This window comes from Nothobranchius furzeri, chromosome 4 (genome assembly GCF_043380555.1).
Source record: "Nothobranchius furzeri strain GRZ-AD chromosome 4, NfurGRZ-RIMD1, whole genome shotgun sequence".
In the NCBI taxonomy this organism is placed as follows: domain Eukaryota; kingdom Metazoa; phylum Chordata; class Actinopteri; order Cyprinodontiformes; family Nothobranchiidae; genus Nothobranchius; species Nothobranchius furzeri.
Genome location: NC_091744.1, coordinates 13,068,876 through 13,085,820, shown reverse-complemented (window position 1 = coordinate 13,085,820; position 16,945 = coordinate 13,068,876). Strand labels below are relative to the sequence as shown.

General features: G+C 41.9%; 1 protein-coding gene across 1 annotated transcript in view; it reads left to right on the top strand.

The window, feature by feature from the left end:
* LOC107374083 (outer dynein arm-docking complex subunit 2) overlaps nt 1-16,945 on the top strand; it is a 49,331-nt gene that overhangs the window by 29,593 nt on the left and 2,793 nt on the right. The window contains exons 3-12 of the mRNA XM_070550599.1: nt 697-843; nt 6,191-6,400; nt 8,440-8,664; nt 8,824-8,934; nt 9,008-9,162; nt 11,507-11,690; nt 11,765-11,835; nt 12,399-12,513; nt 12,874-13,074; nt 13,197-13,421. Coding sequence (XP_070406700.1) covers nt 697-843; nt 6,191-6,400; nt 8,440-8,664; nt 8,824-8,934; nt 9,008-9,162; nt 11,507-11,690; nt 11,765-11,835; nt 12,399-12,513; nt 12,874-13,074; nt 13,197-13,421 — 1,644 coding nt within the window. The remainder of the gene's footprint in view (nt 1-696; nt 844-6,190; nt 6,401-8,439; nt 8,665-8,823; nt 8,935-9,007; nt 9,163-11,506; nt 11,691-11,764; nt 11,836-12,398; nt 12,514-12,873; nt 13,075-13,196; nt 13,422-16,945) is intronic.

Sequence of the window (16,945 nt, the reverse complement as noted above, 5' to 3'; positions counted from 1 at the left end):
ATCAAGCCTAGCACTGGCCGAACAATCAACCACACAGCTAGAAGGATACATTTGCTTAGCTAAATCCTCCTTCAAACATGCAAAACAATCAAATTATAGGCAAAATACGTTGTTTCTTGCCATACAATCCAGTGATGTAACGCAAGAAACATAAACACTGACTTCTCAAAAGATCCCTCTATAGCAGCTCTTCTTTTTCCACTCTGGACATTTTGTAAACTGACACTCAATGAGTTCCTTTGGTCTGTTTTCCCCAGACAATTACTGTCACATGCATTATTTTGAACCCCTTTGTCATTTTTAAAATGTTTTATTATGGCAACAGGGCTGTAAGACCTGTTCTGAACAACTTCTTAGCCTAAATGTTCAGAGATCTATGTGGTGAGTTTAAACCAAACAAACTCACTTTTCCACTCTACACAGTTGTTATTTGTTGGGTCACAGGTCTTAAACACACATGAAGTAACAATACAAACAAAGGCTGACTGTTTATTCCCCTCATAGTTCAGATCTAATAGCTTTTGTTTTTAGTGCTGCAGTATCAGTAAATCGTTTTAACACTCGAAGCTAAACGGTTGTTAAAGCTTGTGTTAATGGCAGGAGTAAAGGGGTTAGTAATGCATCCTCCCCCTTTATCAAATCTCTGCTTTATTCTTTTCTAATTGTTTCTTCTCATTTGTGGAATTTTAATTTTAGGCAGGTGACCCGACAGCCACTGAGCTCATGTTGGTTCAACTAACGGACTTGGACTGGACAAATAAGAGATCCCAAAAGCTCTTTCTGGACACCGGTGGTCTACAGGTCCTTGTTAACCTGTTGAATTTAGATGAAGAGAATTGTCTGGTGAGTAAAATGGACCTGGATGGACTGCAGGCCTAAACAGAGCTGACCTCATGTGTGCCAGAAATCAGATCTCATTGTGGGACAATTATTCAATCAATCAATCAACTTTATTATCGGACTCAAGGTCCACATTAAAAAATAGACATATAAACTGGGGATGCACCGATACCACTTTTTTCCAAACTGATACAATACTGATGCTTTGATCTGAATATTCGCCGATACCGATTACCGATACCTATACTTCCACCACACAAAAAAATGCAATGATTTGGAATACAGATTTTATTTTCTTCTCTGCTTTCAACAGGAAAAGACTGTGATGTAGATAAAAAGTATAATATATGAATAGAAATCATCACAAAACTAAAATATTAGGTGAACAGAAATGACAAGTTACAGTGAAGCCATTTTCAAGCAACTGCGTTGGTATCGGTTCCTGGTATCGGTTAACTTTTACCGATACCGATACCAGTATCGTATCGGCATCTGCACCGATACCGGTATCGGTGCACCCCTAATATAAACAATACAAAAGATTATAAAAGACGTGCATACCAGTGTCTCTGCATGGACGACTGGTAACGCTCTGCACTAAAATGGGGATCAACCAGCATCGGCACAAGTCTGTTCTTAGAGTTCTTCAGTGGCAAGATAAACCTGGACATCAAATTCCTCATTATGGCTTGGAAGGTCCTGACATACACAATAAAAGACTTGCTCTACAGGACCGAGGCTTCCCTAGCAGAGTCCTAAATGCAGTGTTGTATGCTACTTTAAGCTTATGCAAGCTGGCTTTCCTATACTTACACCACAAAAGTGCAGTATACAATGGTGTGCAGTAGGTTCTAAAAAGGTGAGATTTTATCTTATCAGAACACATGTGGAATTTCCTGACTAAAATATTGGCTTGGGCATACAAAGCGCGACATTGCCGGTAAATGTCGTCATCGTCACAGAGCTGATCTGTGATGATGTGACCCAAATATTTAGCTTTGTCACTGACACTTATCTTCTTGTCGACCAAGTAGAAGTCTGGGAAACAAAGATCCTTATCCCCTTTGGTTCGACAAATCAGCACAACACTTTTTTGCATTAAACTGCACATCGTACTTCAGCCCATATTCAGAGCATGTGTTTAGCAGCTGCTGGAAACCAGCACTGCTTTGCGAAATGATGGCCAAGTCATCAGCATATATGAGATGGTTAATCAGATTGTTACCAATCATACATCCGGTTTTACATTTCTTGAGTTGATTTGACAAATCAACCAATGCAGAGATTGAACAGAGCAGGTGACAGTGGCCCTCCCTGACGCACCCCGTTGTTAACACCAAAGGGGGCTGATGTGGTATTGTCCCATTTAACTTGCATTGTCTGATTAGAATACCAGTATGCCAAAATCCTCACAATGTGATGTCGGCATTCAAGTCACTTACCACACAAATAGCTGCGGAATGATGCTCCTGGATAAAAGAGTTAATAAAAGCAAGTCTATTCAAGTATAAGTCTTCATTCTGGAGAAACTATAATGGTGTATAGACATTCAAGATGACAACCTCCTTATTTCCTACTTTTAAATGAACAGCTACACACCAATCAGCTCCAATCCTGACAACATTTATTACTGAATCTAACCTTTTATGCCATAAGATCGCCACACCCCCAGCTATCCGTCCTTTCACAATCCCCGAAGTTAGATCCACGGTAGAATCTCCAGCTCCATGGAAATGGTCATTAGCAGAATTCAGCTGCCCCAGGTCCTGTCTAGACAAGAATGTTTCCTGAAGGCAAAGTATTTCACATTTCTCCAGCAAGCTATCCACAACCAGATGCCGAGCTCTGTCTGCAGCAGTATTTCCAACATGAAGACCACAACAGTTGTAGGAGATAACCTGCATTAATGAGATAATGCAGTTGCTACTCCAGTGGACTCCGCTGCAGCCTGTTTCACTGTGATGTCGGCAGGCCCTATAATTTTCCTAGGCTCGTAGTATCGCTGCACCAGCGATCCTTCCGGCCACAGCTCCGGGTTGTACACCTCGGAAACATCCTCGCATTCCACACTGATTTTAAAAGCTAAATCTGGTGTTCCCAGTGACGTTCACAGCGAACTTCACGGCCAAGTTTCTCTTTAAGATAATTACTAAGTGTGTCAGCATCAAGATCAGGAAGGAATTTGGTGGCAAAGACATGAACAAGCTTACTCCGAACTGCTCACATTTTACTTTGCACACCAGTGCCATAGATTGGCTCTGGTCTCTTGCGCGCAGCTTTATTGTTGCGCTGCTTTAAACGTGCCGCATTGCTCTCATCTCTTATTCCAACCTTTTTTAACCACCTCACTCCATTTAGGAGAAGTAAGAGGAGCGACAGTAACTTCTGCGTTATTATTCTCGGCAGCAGACCCAACGCCCCCGGGCAGCCGTCTTGTTTCGCTGTGTAGATGAGCAGTTCCAAGCTCTCAACCTGGAAACTTGCCAACTCTCCGGAGGTTTTTCCAATTGCAGCTACGTCAGCTGTGTGCGCACCAGCGCTGGGGATTCCCCCTGCTGATGCTGACGTGTCCACGCTTAGCTGTCCCCCTCCATGGGGCAAAAATATGTTGTTCCATCACAGCAACTCTGCGATCAGTGGTGGAAATGACAGCACGCAGATCCTCACCGACATCAGCTTGGAGTTTATCTGCCTGTCCAAGAGCGCAGATCTCGCTGTGCAGCCGTTCCATCCTGCACAGAAGATGTCCAAGCTGTTGAATGTCACCGGCGGCACCTCATCCAGGAAGTGGGAGACAAAAAGTGGCATGTCCTCACCACTCTCATTCAAGACTTTCAAACAGCTTTTGATGTTATTTACATCTTTTTGGTTACCCTTAAAGGCCACATAGCATTGCTTTATGTTAGGACACAGTTTAAACAGCACCTTCCTTGAAGACTCAATCCACTGGGAGTTGAAGTGGTTTGAAGCAAGAACAACAAGCTCATCTTGGTGTGGCAAGATGGAGAAACGAGGGCCAGGGCGGGATTCGATCCCCAGACTCCCGGGTGAGAGTCATGCACGCTTACCAGTCAGCCAAAGGGACATCCCCTTGTCCAAGTAGCATGATCAATCGGGACACTGACAGGACGCTCAAACTGCCGCGTCTTCCCCTCTCTTTTCACAAGCACGTCCTCGTGCTCCCGCGCAAGGTGCCACAAACTTCACATCCATGGACATACTCTACAGTACTACATCGATCCTGCCAACAACGCCAAATGTGGCAAGGTGGAGAAACGAGGGCCCGGGCGGGATTCGATCCCCAGGCTCGCGGGTGAGAGTCATGCGCACTTACCAGTCAGCCAAAGGGACATCCCTTTGGCCAAGTAGCCAGGGTGCATGATCAATCGGGACACTGACAGGATGCTCACTCTGCCTCACTGGCACATTGTCTTTTCCTTGATAGATAAGAAATTGAGAAGCTCATCCTGCACAATGAGCTTGCTGTCGACAGTCTTATAAATTTGCTGTTTCATGCGAGGCTGATTAGAACTCAGAGCAGATGCCCCTTGCTCCACACCTTGCTCGGCCATCTTATTATGTGTCATTCTCAAATAATTTAGACATGCAAGTAAAACTAACTGCAAATATAGTAAAAGGTCATAAAGATTTAAAGAAAGTTGTGCAATTGATGTTGTTTTATATAGAAGGCACTGATAGAATATTCTAGAATTTCACAACTAGTTATGTACAGTGGATCATTCATCCCTTACATAAGTGTCTTCCTGGTGGACAGAGAGGTCCTCTCTCTGTGACATGGTCAGGAGGGGGTGGGATGGATTATCAATGATGGACAACAGTTTGTTCGCTGACTTTCTGTCTGTCTGTCTGTCTGTCTCAGAGTCAAACACATCTAGCTTCTTGTCCGGTGATTTATCTGGTACTTACCCCCCAGCAGATCACAGCCCAGTAAAGAGCACCTGCATCAACAGACTAATTAACCCTCCCACTGTCCTAATGGGTGACCCCATGAGGAAAGTTGACCATTAAGCAGGGTTGATGGTTTATCCCTTGGGTCCATGAGGCAGGGGTGAGGAGTGAGCACCACCTCACCCCTGCCACGTGAACCTCAAGGGATAAACCATCAATCCTGCTCAAAGGTCCTTTCCTTATGGGGTCACCCATTAGGACAGTGGGAGGGTTAAAGATCTAAAGCATTTTACTGTACACATTAAACGTGTGAAACACTTAAAAAAACATTTTTAATGATGATTTCTGATTATAATCAGTCCCTCAGAGTTTTTCACACAGGCTGCACAAGAAAATATTCTCGACGGCGAAACTCTAGGATTTGAAAAGGCTGACAGACCTAAGTTTCACTGTCATTTAGCATTCATGGACTCGTCCATCTTGACTCTCAACAGGGTAGGCTGTTGTGTCCAGGAAAGAGTAGAGAATGTCTCAACAGAAGCTATCCATTAGCATTATCAACTCCACCACACGGCAGAAGCTCCTCCAGACTTGTGTTATTTGTGGAGATCAAACATCAGTGATGCAGAGCAAACGGAGCCAGGAGAGTCACGTTGTTTTTAGCCAATCAGAGGCGAGATGTCCAAATATTTCATGAAATAAATGGCCTGTAATTGATATAGCCCCTTCTAGAGTCCTAGAACCCCCCAAGGTGCACACAATTAGTCATTCACCCATTCACGCACACATTCACCTTGGTGGTGATGAGCTACATTGTGGCCACAGCTGCCCTGAGGCGCACTGACAGAGGCGAGTCTGCCGTACACAGGTGCCATCAGTCCCTCCGACCACCACCAGCAGGCAAGGTGGGTTAATAAGACTCCAGTTCCTGCCACTCTCTCCTCATGGCTTCTGACTTCTCCATGCTGAAACAGGAGCTTCTGGGCTTTTTTCCCCCCAGAGTATGACTTACAAGGCATGGATTCCACTAGAGACCACTGCAAATTTATTGATTAAACAAGTCTTCCACACCTTTAAAGGATCTGAGTTCTCTAAAGTAAAAGTCTACTCATCCTCTACCAGTCTGCCAGTAGAGCCTGTTTTATGGGGACATGTGTGTGTGTGTGTGTGTGTGTGTGTGTGTGTGTGTGGCTGTAACCCATCCTGGGTGATGATCAGAGACACATGGTTCTAATCATTCATGAGTGCTTTGTGACCCACGTGCTAGCTGTTTTGTCTACTTTCTGTGGAAATATGATTGATCTTTTGGCTTCCAGATACTTCTCTTTCACCACAGATGGAGGCCTTTTTTTTCCACACATAAACAACAGCTTCTTTAATGTAAAACCACCATGCAATTCTTATGTATTTATGTTTTGTTCCTTAAATGCTTTATGATTAGATCGGGTCTCTGAGACTGCTGGGAAAGCTCTGTCACAGCATCCATATGTGCCAGGCCATCGTGGACCTGGGCGGCCTTCGTTACATGGTGGAGAATCTTGACTCAGGAGTGCATCTGATCCAAGTTCTAGCTGCTGAGACTATCAGTAAGGTGTTGCAGTTCAACAGGGCCAGAGAAATGTTCTGGAAATATGGTGGCATTGACAAACTGGTGAGTATACACTACACAGTGGAGTTATATAATGTACAACATTCATAGCAGACACATTTCCAAACAATATCTCAGATTGAGGAGAACCACATTTTCAGTTAATTCTGTCCATGCACGACTGACTGGTGTTACAGTGAGTTTTGTTCTAAGCTGTAGTCGTTCAAAAATGTTTACGTTTCGATGTAGAAAAAAAATCACATGATATGGTTTTCGTAAAGAAGTGAGTCTTCAAGTATTTCATAATGCTGTGGTTGTAGTTTCCTTCTGAACACAGCTGTGAAAGTGACCTCTCATGTAACACTAGTACCATTAGGGTGGACCCTAACCCACATGAGAAAACTTTATCATCTTATGCAACTTTACTGGGATAGAAGTGACAGGGGTTTTAGTCACATCACAGCCTATTTCAGTCGTGGCATTAATAATAAAAAATAAACACAATGATTTCTTTCTTACAGTATATTATTGGTATATTGATGGTGTGCCCACAAGTCAGTGTACTTCGGGATCTTGTGTACAGTTGTGTAGTGGCCGTCTCGAAGTATTGGTCTGTCACCACCTTCCTCACCCATGGTGTCCCACAAGGTTCTGTGCTGGGGCATCTACTTTTCCTCCTCTATCTGCTTCCTCTTCAGAACACCCTGAGCTCATTTAAAGGAATCTCCTACCATCTTTATGCAGATGACATCCAACTGTACATCTCCCTTGAGCTCCATGAGATGTCATGGTGGTTCAGAATGACTGTGCTTGGCTTCTGATCAAATCGTCAAAGTACACCCACATCACCCCGCTTCTCCTCCAGCTTTACTGGCTGCCAGTTAACTTCAGGGATCATTTCAAGACCCTGGTTCTGGTCTTTAGGTTCCTGAGATTTTAGTGTTCCTATTTATTTTCTTTTTCCCTTTCCTTTCATTTTATAATCAAAAATGTAATTTTTTTGTCATTAAAAAAATGTTCTATTATATTTTAAAGTGACATGCTATCCAAAGAAAATGCTAAACTAATTCTGAACTTAACAAAAAAGCTGGGATATGATTACTCCAGCAGTCCTGAGTTTTTTCTGGACGCTTTGACGTCAGCAGCTCAGCAGAGCTGTGTCTGTGCCACAAGCGGGTGTTGTCACCATCACATTCTGTGACTCTAGCAGGGAGCCTGAAGAAGAGGGTCAGACCTTTTTTTTCAAAATGCAGCTTGCTTGAGTGACATTTTCCAAGAACAAACAGACACCTTTAATACACTTCTGTTCATCAGTTATGTGTGTAACATCATAATCCATTACTTTGTTCTTTTTTGTTACACAACTTAGTCAAAAAATAGTTTTTTACCTTACATGTTTTGGCTAGTACTCTAGCCATCATCAGAGTTCACCGGCGTTGTTGCTGCTGTCCCTGAGGCTGTTTGGAAGTGACGTCACCAACACTGGCAAACTCTGATGATGGCTAGAGTACTAGCCAAAACATGTAAGGTAAAAAACCATTTTTTACTAAGTTGTGTACAAAAAAGAACAAAGTAATGGAGTACACCTTTAAGTCTTACGTTTTTTGTTAGGTATTCAAGGTAGGCATTCAAATTGCTCAAATATGACTTGTTCTAAGTTTAGGACGTAAAATGCTGCTGTTGTCACACAAATTCATTATTATTGTTTCTAACCAGGCTTTATGTTTGTGGACAGTGTGGCCTTTGATCAGACATTCATGGTTTTATTTATCTTGGCTTCAAATCTGATGATTACTCATAGAGGAACATTCATGACCACTTCGGCTTTCTCTATCTCAGTGATCACAAATGATGGATTGGGAATCTGATAAACCGTCACACTAAACTTTTCAGGTCCAACACCAAGACTTCCTGCATGTCTGTTGTTTTAATCCTCCCACACCTGATGGTAATAGAACCGCAATTCCCTCCAATTGTGTCCAACAGCTTCCTGTTCCCATCTAGAACTGTCTTAAACCAAGGTTTCCTCCTTAAACACTGTCCACAGTTTCTCCCTGAACATTATTTTAAGTTTCTTTCCACTCACACATCTCTTTGATCAGGTGAAGCTGCTGAAATGCTTCTGCAGTACAGAAGAAAACCCAATGAAGGACGTGGAGTTGGACCACAACGTTATTGCACTGCTGTGGAATTTGAGCAAGAGCCTCAAGACCAAGAAGGCTATTTGTGAAGCAGGTATCATCCCTCTGCTTGGACACCTGGTCAGGTCTCCACATGAGAACATACGAATTGCCGTTATGAAACTCCTGCAGGAATTTGCCTCAGAGGTGAGAGTAGTGACACACGTCCCTTTCTGTGCCATAAAACCTGTTTGGTGAAACTGTTTTTAAAACAAAAATTAAACTATTGCAATCGAAGATACAGCCATTTTTACCATGTAAATCTGTGCAGTAGGTAATGTAAGGTGTGATCTTTTGCTTCAACAGGAAATCTGCAAGTCTGCCATCCAGACCAAAGATTTGATGAGGAATATTATCAAAAACCTGCAGACCAACAATGAAGAGCTACAACTTTGTTGTGCCACTTCAATCTTTAAGGTACTTTAAGGTGCTCTGATCCATGCCAAATTTATTTCAGAGTTGATGAAACATTGTCTTCTTTCCTTGGTAGTTTGTAGATAACAAGGAAACCTGTGACCTGGTGCGCAAGATCCAAGGCCTGCAGGCACTGGTTTCCCTGCTCGGTAAAGCAGAGAACAAGAAGCTCCTGACTGCCGTCACTGGAGCTATTTGGAAGTGCTCAGCCAGCACAAAGAACGTGGCTTTGTAAGCACCAGTCCCCACACGCACTTTAACTAGCAAAGCAAAGACATTAACTGGGATAGCTGACATTCATTTATTAAGGTGTGTTTTAAGTTAAATATGTCTAATAGTGCTGTAGATATTTGTAGTCATTATTATGTCATTTTAGTGCATATTATTTTATTATTTATTAAATTGCGCCCTCTTCAAAACCCTGCACTACACTGAATTTGAACCAACCGTAGCTAATGGCTAAGAGATACCCAGTGATGTTGCTGGTACTGCATGACGTGGCTGCGCTCAATTGGACTACAGCCGAGTCCTGGCCACACCTCCAGTTAGCTCAGCCACTCACAAGCCGATACCAAACAATACAGCTCAGAGCTGCTTGCCTCCTTCAAGGCCTTTGTATTCATTTATTTGTATATATCGTTTCCCATTCCCTACAAAGCTTTTTGACCAATCCCCAACGATTCCCCTAAACCCGTACCTTTCCATTTTTTTAATAGAATTTCATGATTAACAGTATTGAACGCCTTTTTTAGGTCTAAAAAAACTCAGAGTGCATACCTCTTATTATCCATACAGTCCGTTATCTTTTCCATTAAATCTATCAATGCCAAAGCTGTTGATCTGTTGCTTCTGAACCCAAATTGGCTATCTGTCAGTAATTCATATTTTTCCACAAAACTGTCATATCTTTTTATGAACGGTCTTTCCAGTATCTTAGAGAACTGGGAGAGTATCGACACTGGTCTATTTTGTAAAATGATGCCTTTCACCGGTTTTGTAAATGGCAATAACTTCAGCAACTTTCATGTCTTGTGGAAAAACCCCTTTTTGATATGACAAATTGAATATATATGTTAATGGTTTTACAATACCATCAACGACTGTTTTTACTGTTACCATATCAATATCATTCCAATCTGTGCTGGTTTTGTTCTTAAGTCCTCTAACTATGTCATAGATCTCTTTCTCTTCCACTGCTCTCAAAAACATTGAGCTTCTATTTCTTTCAATATTTTCACCAGTGTCCCTTTCTATTCCATCAACCTTTATTTCTTCTGCCAGTTTTGGTCCTGTGTTTACAAAGAATTCATTAAAACCATTTACTATCTCCTTCCTATTATTAATGCTTCTTGTCCCTTCCATAAAGTACCCAGGGTAATCCTTGATTCATTTTTGATTATGCTGTTTAATACCTTCCATATATCTCTTGTATTATCTTTATTATGTTGTAACCTTTTAATGACATACTCTCTTTTACATGATCTCATTATATTTGTTATTTTATTTTTGTAATCTTTATACTTCCTTTCAGTTTCTATTGTTCTCTTTTGTTATGAATTCTCGATATAGGGTATTCTTTTTTTTGCTGGCATTTTGTAGTCCTTTAGTCATCCATGGTCTTCCTGCATAGTTGTGTTTCCTGTTGCATTTCAATTACTGGGCAGTTTTTATCAAGTAATGTGTTAAATGTTCTTAAAAATACTTCATACGCTTCGTTAACTTCTGTTTGTTCATATACCATATTCCAATCTTGTTTTAAGAGCTCATTTCCAAGACAGTTTAATGTCCTCTCTGTTCTTATTCTTTTGTACATAATCTTGTGCCCATCGTTGTTCACTTTATGGTGGCAATTATAAGACGCAAAGACTGGTAAATGGTCAGTTATATCGTTGATTAACAGCCCACTTTTTATATTTTCTTCTATTATATTTGTAAATATATTATCTATTAGAGTTGCACAGTGAGATGTTATTCTGGTCGGTCTTGTTATCAGTGGGAATAAACCCATGCTGTACACGGAATCCATCAATTCTTCTGTACTCTTATTATGATTTGGATTCAATCATGATACAATGTTACAGATGAGACAGGCTGATCACATTCTTCTGTTTTTACCTGTAGGAGTTATTGTGAGCGTCTCAGATTAGACTGAATCCGCTTCGCCTTATAAACTACAGGATTTGGTTTGGAGGAATTTTTTTGTCCTTTAGCCCAAAATTGAGAAAAAAATTCTGTTTAACTCTTTTCTTCTCTTAACTTTCATTCTCACCTTCTCAGTGGCCTAGTGGTAGTGTCCGCTCTAGGACTGGGAGATCGGAGTTCAAATCCTGGTTGTGCCACACCATAGACCTTAACAGCTTTAAGGGGTTGGATTTGGAGGTTTGAACCACCAAATAGTTCCTGAGTGCGGGCCACAGCTGCAGCTCACCACTCCCCATGGGGATGGATCAAATGTGGAAATTAATTTCCCCAGAGTTTGATGAATTAATGGGACTTGACTTTGTCTCCATTTTTGGTCATTTTATGTAATGAATTAATAAAACAGGTTTATTTGATTATAGTTCTTTTCCCAAAGCTTTCAGAAGTGCAACACTCTGGAGACTCTGGTGGCTCTTCTGAATGCTCCTCAGTCAGACTACGTCCTGTTTCATATCACCAAAGCTCTGATAGAATTTGTTCAAACACCAGAGAATCGGGCCGCTGTCCTCCAACCTGAGATCTTAAAGCTGATAATGGATCTGCCCCTGGAAAGTTATGAGGTATTTAAAAAGTCCTCCTAAAATGAAATCCTCTGTATAATACTGTGTAGACGACACATGTGTGCACTTTTTAGGTTGACTGGGCGCTGTCTGCGAACGTTGCCAAGCTGTTGGGAGCCTGTGCCATAGATGAGGAGAGCGTGGCGTAAGTTCATGTTTCTGTTCACTCTAGTTTTTAGAGCATTATACAGAAGACCTGTGTGGACCGACATGTTAATAGTGTCTTATTAAAGGTGAACTGTGTAAGAACTGAGTAATAGTGATATCCTGTGGTCAGATTTGGTTACGGCAATTTCAGTTTCTCTGGTGTTGCCAGTTAAGGATAGGAAACTAAGGTTTAAACGTTATAACAATCATGAAATACTATTTGTGTTTTCACAATTATGAACTGCTTAAAAAAAACAATATACCATACCAGCGGTACTCAATAGTAGCCTAGCCTGCCAGGCTCCTCCTCTGTTTAATTCTGCACAGAGAAAGGGTCTGGGAACTCCCCTATTCAAATAACCCCACACCCCGTGAGAATTCTAACCGAGCCAATCAGCGCTGAATAGCGTACGTAAGTTTTTAATCCAGCTTTGTGCAACAAAATGATGAGATTCTCCTGAAAAATACAATAAAGTAAATAAATTAGATTGCTTTAATGAAGTTAAACTCTTGTGTTGCTTCAGGAGGAGTTGATTTAGTTTGTTTTCTGTCTCCCTTCAGAACCATGGAGCAGTTTAATGTAATCCACCGGATGTGCGTACATCTGAAATTCTCTGATGAAGACCTTCAGGCTAGTTCTGCTTGGACTCTTTCTTCATTTCTCAAGAACATAAAGGTACAGTAGTGTTTCCAATATCACGTTTCATAGTGAAGGCAGAAGCTTTCCTCACTGCGCTGTCCGGCCTGCAGCTACTGAGAGGTTAGTGGAGGCAGAGATATAATGGTGGATACTGTCTTGGTTCCATCGGATGAGCGAATTGTAGTAATGATGGGGAGAACGGTTCAGGCATCTCCTGTGGGCATGGTGTCTTTTTTCTAAACTGGTTCTGTTGGACCAGACAAAGATACCTCTCAGATCCAAAAACATAATTGTGCTGGTCTGTAGGGTTTGCCTTCCCCTAATACCGCTGTCCTCTCAGTCAGCTCCGCTATTCATTTCCACTGACCACCTGCTAATTACAAATTCTTATTGTAGGGTTCAGCGGGAAAAATAAGAAACCGTGTACGTTTCTTACTGTTGATTGCTGACTTATTGAAGTCCAGCAACAACTGCAGCAACATTGAGGTGCAGGCGAGCATTTGCTGTCTGGTCTCTGAACTCATCAAAGACGAGTACAACCTGGGAGGTCTCTCTCACCTGGGACTTGTTTCATCCCTGGCAAAGCTGACTGACACGGTGAGAACACACCACTGCAGACGGCAAATAATGTTTACTCTTGAGCTGAAAATTTGCGACAGACTTGACCCAACAGCCGAGCACATGTTTATGTTACTGCTAACTGATTCTGCTCCTTACAGAATGATGACAAGGTTCGACGCTACGTCGCCAAAGCAATCGGACTCTCCTGTCATTTTGAGCAAAATATTGCAGCCTTCGGTGAGGCTGGAGTCACCGTCCCGTTGGTGAATTTCTTAAAGGAGTCGAAGGACACTTCGGTCCATCACTATTCTGCCATGGCCCTGTCAGAGTTGTGCGGAGAGCAAGACAACATCATCGACATGCACAAGGCGGGAGCACTCAAGGTCACCCACAGTTTCATACCAGCTCTGTTTTAATCCTCATCATTCCGTTTTAGAAGGTGATGTAAACACTTCAGGTTTGGGGTTTGTTTTTGTGCTTTTGTAAAGAAATTCGCAGAGATGGAAAGAGTACTAAAATTCCCTACTTAAGTACAAGTACCAATACTTTGACAAGTTTTTACTCAAGTACAAGTAAAATTACTTCCCTAAATTTTTACTCAAGTAAAAGTAAAAAGCATGGTAAATAAAATATACTCATAGTAAAAGTTACTTAGTTACATTTTTGTCAGCATAAGAATGGCTACATCTAAGTAGTGCAAAATCACAATTCCAGCTCACAACACACTTAAGTGTCCGCGCACACACTCTCTCTCTCTCTCTCTCTCTCTCTCTCTCTCTCTCTCTCTCTCTCTCTCTCTCTCTCTCTCTCACACACACACACACACTGCAGCATTTTATAATAATTTGAATTACTAATTTAACTACATTGAACTGCTTTTGTAATAATTTAATCTCTTATTCTTGAGTAAAATAAAGAAACAGGCTAAATCATCACATGTCTGTGGCATCAAGAAGCAACTTCTGAATTCACACACACACATGGATAGAGCACGTTTGTTTACAACTGAATTAGCTTGATGTTTTAACTCAGAGGCTGCCTGCAGGTCTTTTGTTTTATGAGCAAAGCACTGGGAATCCGCTTGTTATGAGCACTACAGGTTATTTTGTCGCTGCCATGCGGAGTAGTTGGCAAAACATTTAAAACATGGAACCGCACCCGGCTACCGAACCGAGCAGAATACTGATGATGTAACATCGGTGCGCGAAGGTGCAGGTGAGGCCATGGGTGAGGGAGGGAGAGAGGGGTAAACAGCGAGTGCATCACAGGGACAGAAATGATGTTTCTGAGCAAAACTGTGGGAAAAGTGTGGCTGTCGTCCTCATTACACCCCCACACCCCCCATGGGTGCGACGCGGCACTCATGCAGGTGTCTCTTTCTCCTTGTTCCGATGCTGCGACGTGCAATATTTTTTATTTATGAAGCCTATAATTTTTTTTACTCAGTTATAGATATGATTGAAAATGTTGCGAAGTAATATATATATATATATATATATATATATATATATATATATACATACATATATATACTATACTTTACTCAAGTAAAAGTACAGATTGGAAAAACTACTTAAAAAGTGGAAATACACAAAAAAGCTGCTCAATTACAGTAACACGAGTAAATGAAATTCGTTACTTTCCACCTCTGGAAATTCTTATTATTTATATCCAATGACTGTAGAAAATATAGACAAACCAACAAATGAGCTGAACTGAAGCCTAGTGGTCAGGTCCATAGGCGTCATTTTAACCGGGGACGCCGGGGACATGTCCCCGGCAAAATTTGTGATTGGCAGCTGTGTCCCCCCCTCTTTCAAAAAAGCCTGCTGATGAGGATTTTTGTTTTACCAGCTCAGATCTTATACCAGGGGTCGGTAACCTGTTCCCATCAAAGAGCCATTATTACCCATTTCCCACGGTAAAGAAAACACCGCAGCAGCCGCAGCGTTGCGGGCGGGGCCTACCCTCAGACAGCAGAGCGCTGCTCACAACAGGTGACAGCAGCCGGGGGCATCGCACCCGTGGGGGATTCAACACCCACACGTTTCCAGCTGTTTTGCTCACCTCCACACCAGTCTGGTATCTTTACGTCACACTCACTCTGTTTGCCTCATCTCCTTCTTCACCTCCCTCTTCTGACAGCCGATGTCGGGTTTCCAGAGAGCAGGAGAGGGAGGGACGGAAGAGCTCGACTGAATTCATAATTTTACATCTTGACATTAGCTGTACAAAGTCTGAGTTTGATAAAGTGAAGAACAACAATTTGCAGAGGTTTATAACTGGCGCGGCGCCAGGTTTTCATTTTTGGATGGGCCATGGTAATTTTGGACAGACCTTAATAAGCAGTGACTTAAGTGAAGCAGGCAGGTCGCGCTAGAAAATTTAGTTTAAAAAGACGTCATAAATGTGTTCCCCCATCATTTTTATTTCTAAAATATGAAGTAAAAACTCACAATTTAATTTTCCTTCATTTGTCATTAATATTTAGTCTACAACCGTGCGTTAAGTGGACCAACTTCCAGTAAACGCAAAGCATCCAGTCCACCTCTCCAAATGCGTAAAATGTACATCAGCCACTAGTTAGGCGTGCCGCGCGCACCATCAGCTGATCAGCCCAGACAAGAGCAGAGCAAATAGAGAAAGAATAGAGGATGATTCTGTCTGGATGTGGATGGAGATTACATTTTACAGCAGCCTGATCATCATTTAAATACGTAAACCATCACCTGTCTTCTAGTCCACGCTATCAGCATTATTTTAATTGGTGTGTGTGTGTGTGTGTGTGTGTGTGTGTGTGTGTGTGTGTGTGTGTGTGTGTGTGTGTGTGTTTTCCACTTCAAACACTGGTCTAACCAACCAGACCAGCGTGTCCAGTAACACATTAATGTTACAATTAAACTTGTTTAACCCCAGAGCCATGTGCACTGCGCTGTACTCCTGACTGTAAATGAGGGGGAAACTATTTAATCGGATCCTTTACTTTTCAACATGGTTTAATGTAAAGTTTCATTCAGTACAAACTTTAGTTACACCAATCTAACGAGACAGAGCCTAGATTTGTATTCTGAACAGTTTAAACATGTTTGAAACGGAGACGTGCGTGACGCGTCTAAAATTTGCACCTGCTCCGCTATTATGGAAATTAAACTAACAAGATGAATAACATGAAATTATTTTAGGCACAGACAACATCCCCCACACTTTTGAAAAGCTTGCAACGCGCCTGGTCGCTCATGTACGTCTTAATTATCTTTCATTAGACGATAATCAATAAAACGATTTATGTAAAATGGATCCAGAAGTTGTAGCCCGTCTCTGCCTTCAATTTTTGGTATTTTTCACCCTGTTGATGGTTTTACTGAGCAGGTGCCACTTTTGTCCTACGTTTCTTTTTAAAACATGTTTAGACTGTTCAGAATACAAATCCAGGCTCTGTCACGTTTGATTGTTGTAATTAAACTTTGTAGGTGGGGAAGGTCAGAAAGCAGCTCAGAAGCGCCGATATGATTACGCACAAGCGTGACGCGTCAACCCGGTCTCACAGTAAGACCGGGTTGGAACTGTTCAGGTTTACGCAGACAATCTTTACATTTAGAATTAGCTTACAGATGTAAAATTAATGCAGTAAAATATAAAGCTTTTTATTTAAATATCCATTCATTATTTCACAAGCACAGAGAGCCGCATCAGATGGATGGAAGAGCCGCATGCGGTTCCAGAGCCGCTGACCCCTGTGCTAGCCTACTTTATTGTCCCCAGCAATTTTTAAACCCCACTCAAGTGTATGGTTATTGTCCCCAGCAATTCTGAAAACAAACTGACGCCCTTGGTCAGGTCCCTGCACAACTACATCACGCATCTTGTAATTCCCAGAAAAAATAAAAATGGAGCTGAGAGCAGGGCT